This window comes from Populus euphratica, unplaced genomic scaffold, assembly GCF_000495115.2.
Source record: "Populus euphratica unplaced genomic scaffold, PopEup_1.0 scaffold2289.1, whole genome shotgun sequence".
Lineage (NCBI taxonomy): Eukaryota > Viridiplantae > Streptophyta > Magnoliopsida > Malpighiales > Salicaceae > Populus > Populus euphratica.
This window is the reverse complement of record NW_011502099.1, coordinates 22,198-24,487: the sequence shown is the minus strand read 5'-3', so window position 1 is coordinate 24,487 and position 2,290 is coordinate 22,198. Positions and strand designations below refer to the sequence as shown.

General features: G+C 37.5%; 1 protein-coding gene across 1 annotated transcript; it reads left to right on the top strand.

The window, feature by feature from the left end:
• Positions 1-694: 694 nt before the first annotated feature.
• Positions 695-2,075, top strand: LOC105118833 (uncharacterized). Its single transcript, XM_011016881.1, has 3 exons — positions 695-1,051; positions 1,264-1,515; positions 1,794-2,075. The coding sequence occupies exons 1-3, from the start codon at positions 695-697 to the stop codon at positions 2,073-2,075; spliced, it is 891 nt and encodes a 296-aa protein (XP_011015183.1).
• The last annotated feature ends 215 nt before the right edge of the window (positions 2,076-2,290 follow it).

Here is a 2,290-nt window from a genome sequence, read left to right as displayed (position 1 = left end):
GAGAATAATATAAATCATATTTTAGGGTCTCACCTAACAACTTAAGCTTAAGTTTTTAGGTGAGATGGTTCTTTAACATGGTATTAGAGCCTTGATGACCAAACGGTCACGAGTTCGAATCTCACCATCCTTATTTATTTAATAAAAAATTAAGTACAAGGTAATGTGGGTCTGTGCAAGTTTCAAGCCTAAAGAGTTTTCACTTGACGGGGTGTGTTAGAGAATAATATAAATCATATTCTAGGGTCTTACCTAACAATTTAAACTTAAGTTTTTAGATAAGATGGTTTTTTGACAAGAATAACTATTGCTTTCTCAATCCTACAATCATCTTAAACCTTCAACAAACTAATTAGTTGGGTGATCAACGGGTCAAAATGGATTTGGATACAATAGAGTAGACTATCTTGTATTTCTTATAATCGTAGCATGACAACATGTCACTATGTGACCTCCACGTTTTGTACTTCTGTCTAAATTTATCGTATTATATTTTGGTAAGATTGCCGCTTGTCACAAATTCGACGTTCAAAAATACAAGTTCCATGCAAGAAGACACGTATCCTCAACCCTAAACAACATATTGATTCCATCTTGTTCAAAACTTTCAAAGATAAAGTTCAAATTTTTCAAGTCTATATTACAATTCTTGAATTTCTCGTGTCCTTCTAGCACTGCAAAATATTTGTTGACAATGGTGAAGCTAGCATCAGCTAGAGAGATTCGAATGTATGGGCCGAGGCTATCTAAATCCAGGGCAGAATACATGAACGCAGGGCTCTATGTGTTTGCAACTATTGTGCTTATTGGTGGGTTTGTGGCTGAATTGTCAAAGGAAACCAAGCCAGGTCTTGTGCTTTTGCTCATAGCTCTCTTACTTATTACGGTGGTCAATCTTCATGATCTTGTTGCCCATCTAGCCGGGATTGATTATCGGTTGCGTCTGATGGGGTATGACACACAGCTTGCACTAGTTGAATTTGCTGTTCCTGTGATTCAGGCCTTGGGGGCTTTGCTTTCTTTCTTGGGTATTCTTTTTCTTTTTATTCAGGTACTAAATATTAATTAGTAATCAATTGCCTTGAAAATCCCTGAATTCTAGTAGCAATTTTAGTGTAGGAATTGTTATATATAGCAATTATAAGATAAAAGGGATAGAGGTTTCCTCATTCAAGTGATTGATTTGCAGCCGAGTGATGGTGTAGGATCAATTTTATGTCAAATGTCAAATATTGATGCTGTGACCTGCATCCACACTTGCAGGAATATAAAGGATATGATCACTTCAAATTGGAAAGGCATGCTTTAAACTTGCTTGCTGCAGGACCAGCGTTCTGGATGCTTGGATCCTTACACAACTCATGCCAAATATATGAAAGAGCTGATGGGCATGTGCAAATCTTGCAGCAGAGTGTCCACATCCCATTTTTAATGGGAAGTTCGTTGTTCTTGGTGGGATCTATTCTCAATATTCGTGAGCACGCAGGATGGGGTCATCATGGACTGGAATTATTGGTAAGCTGCCTTGTTTATTTTTTGGTATTAAACTGAGAGAAGCCAAAAACAGAAAGAATTGCACGGAAAAGCTACCCGAATCGCATTGGAGGGCTATTGCATCATAATACCCACATCTAATTAAAGTCGAGGTGTCTGAAATTACTTAGCCAATATGCTCACTTGATGCATGGTTTAATCGCGCAATTTAAACAAACTGCTTAGAGTTTTGGTAATGGCAACAGTCAATTGTATGGGAAAAGCTGGAGGTTTAGACTTAACAAAGTTTCTTAATGCAGGGCAAGACTTGGGTTTGGATAGGCATCTTTGGAAGTCTAATGTTCTTTATTGGGGGTTTAACAAATGTAGTCAAAGTGTTCGAGATGCAACATGTTGATGGACTAAGGTTGGAGAAATTGCGAGGAGGAGCTCAAGAGCGTTTGAGACGAGAGAGGGAGGGCCAGGCACCACTAATCCTAGGAGGGGAGAGGAGGGGGGAAACGATAGCCGAAGAAACTAGAGCAGCACTCCTTATTCCTGCACCAACTCCTTACAAGGATGTACTTGTGGGCCAGTCTTGATTACTTCAATAATTTATGTGCATCATTCTATGTTGCAACTTTAAAATACATGAAATACATGAGCTAAAAGAGTTCTCTAAATCTGCTAAACTCTTTGGTTAGAGATAATGTAACCTCCTCCTTTTTTTTTCATTAATGAAATTTCCATTTTTTTCCTTACCAAACTTACTTGTTTTATATATATATATATATATATATATATAAATGTATGTACA

Coding starts and splice junctions, on each gene's coding strand:
- LOC105118833 (XM_011016881.1), top strand. CDS start 695: ATGGTGAAGCTAGCATCAGCTAGAGAGATTCGAATGTATGGGCCGAGG. Junction 1,052..1,263: donor TTCTTTTTCTTTTTATTCAG/GTACTAAATATT, acceptor CCACACTTGCAG/GAATATAAAGGATATGATCA. Junction 1,516..1,793: donor ATCATGGACTGGAATTATTG/GTAAGCTGCCTT, acceptor TTCTTAATGCAG/GGCAAGACTTGGGTTTGGAT.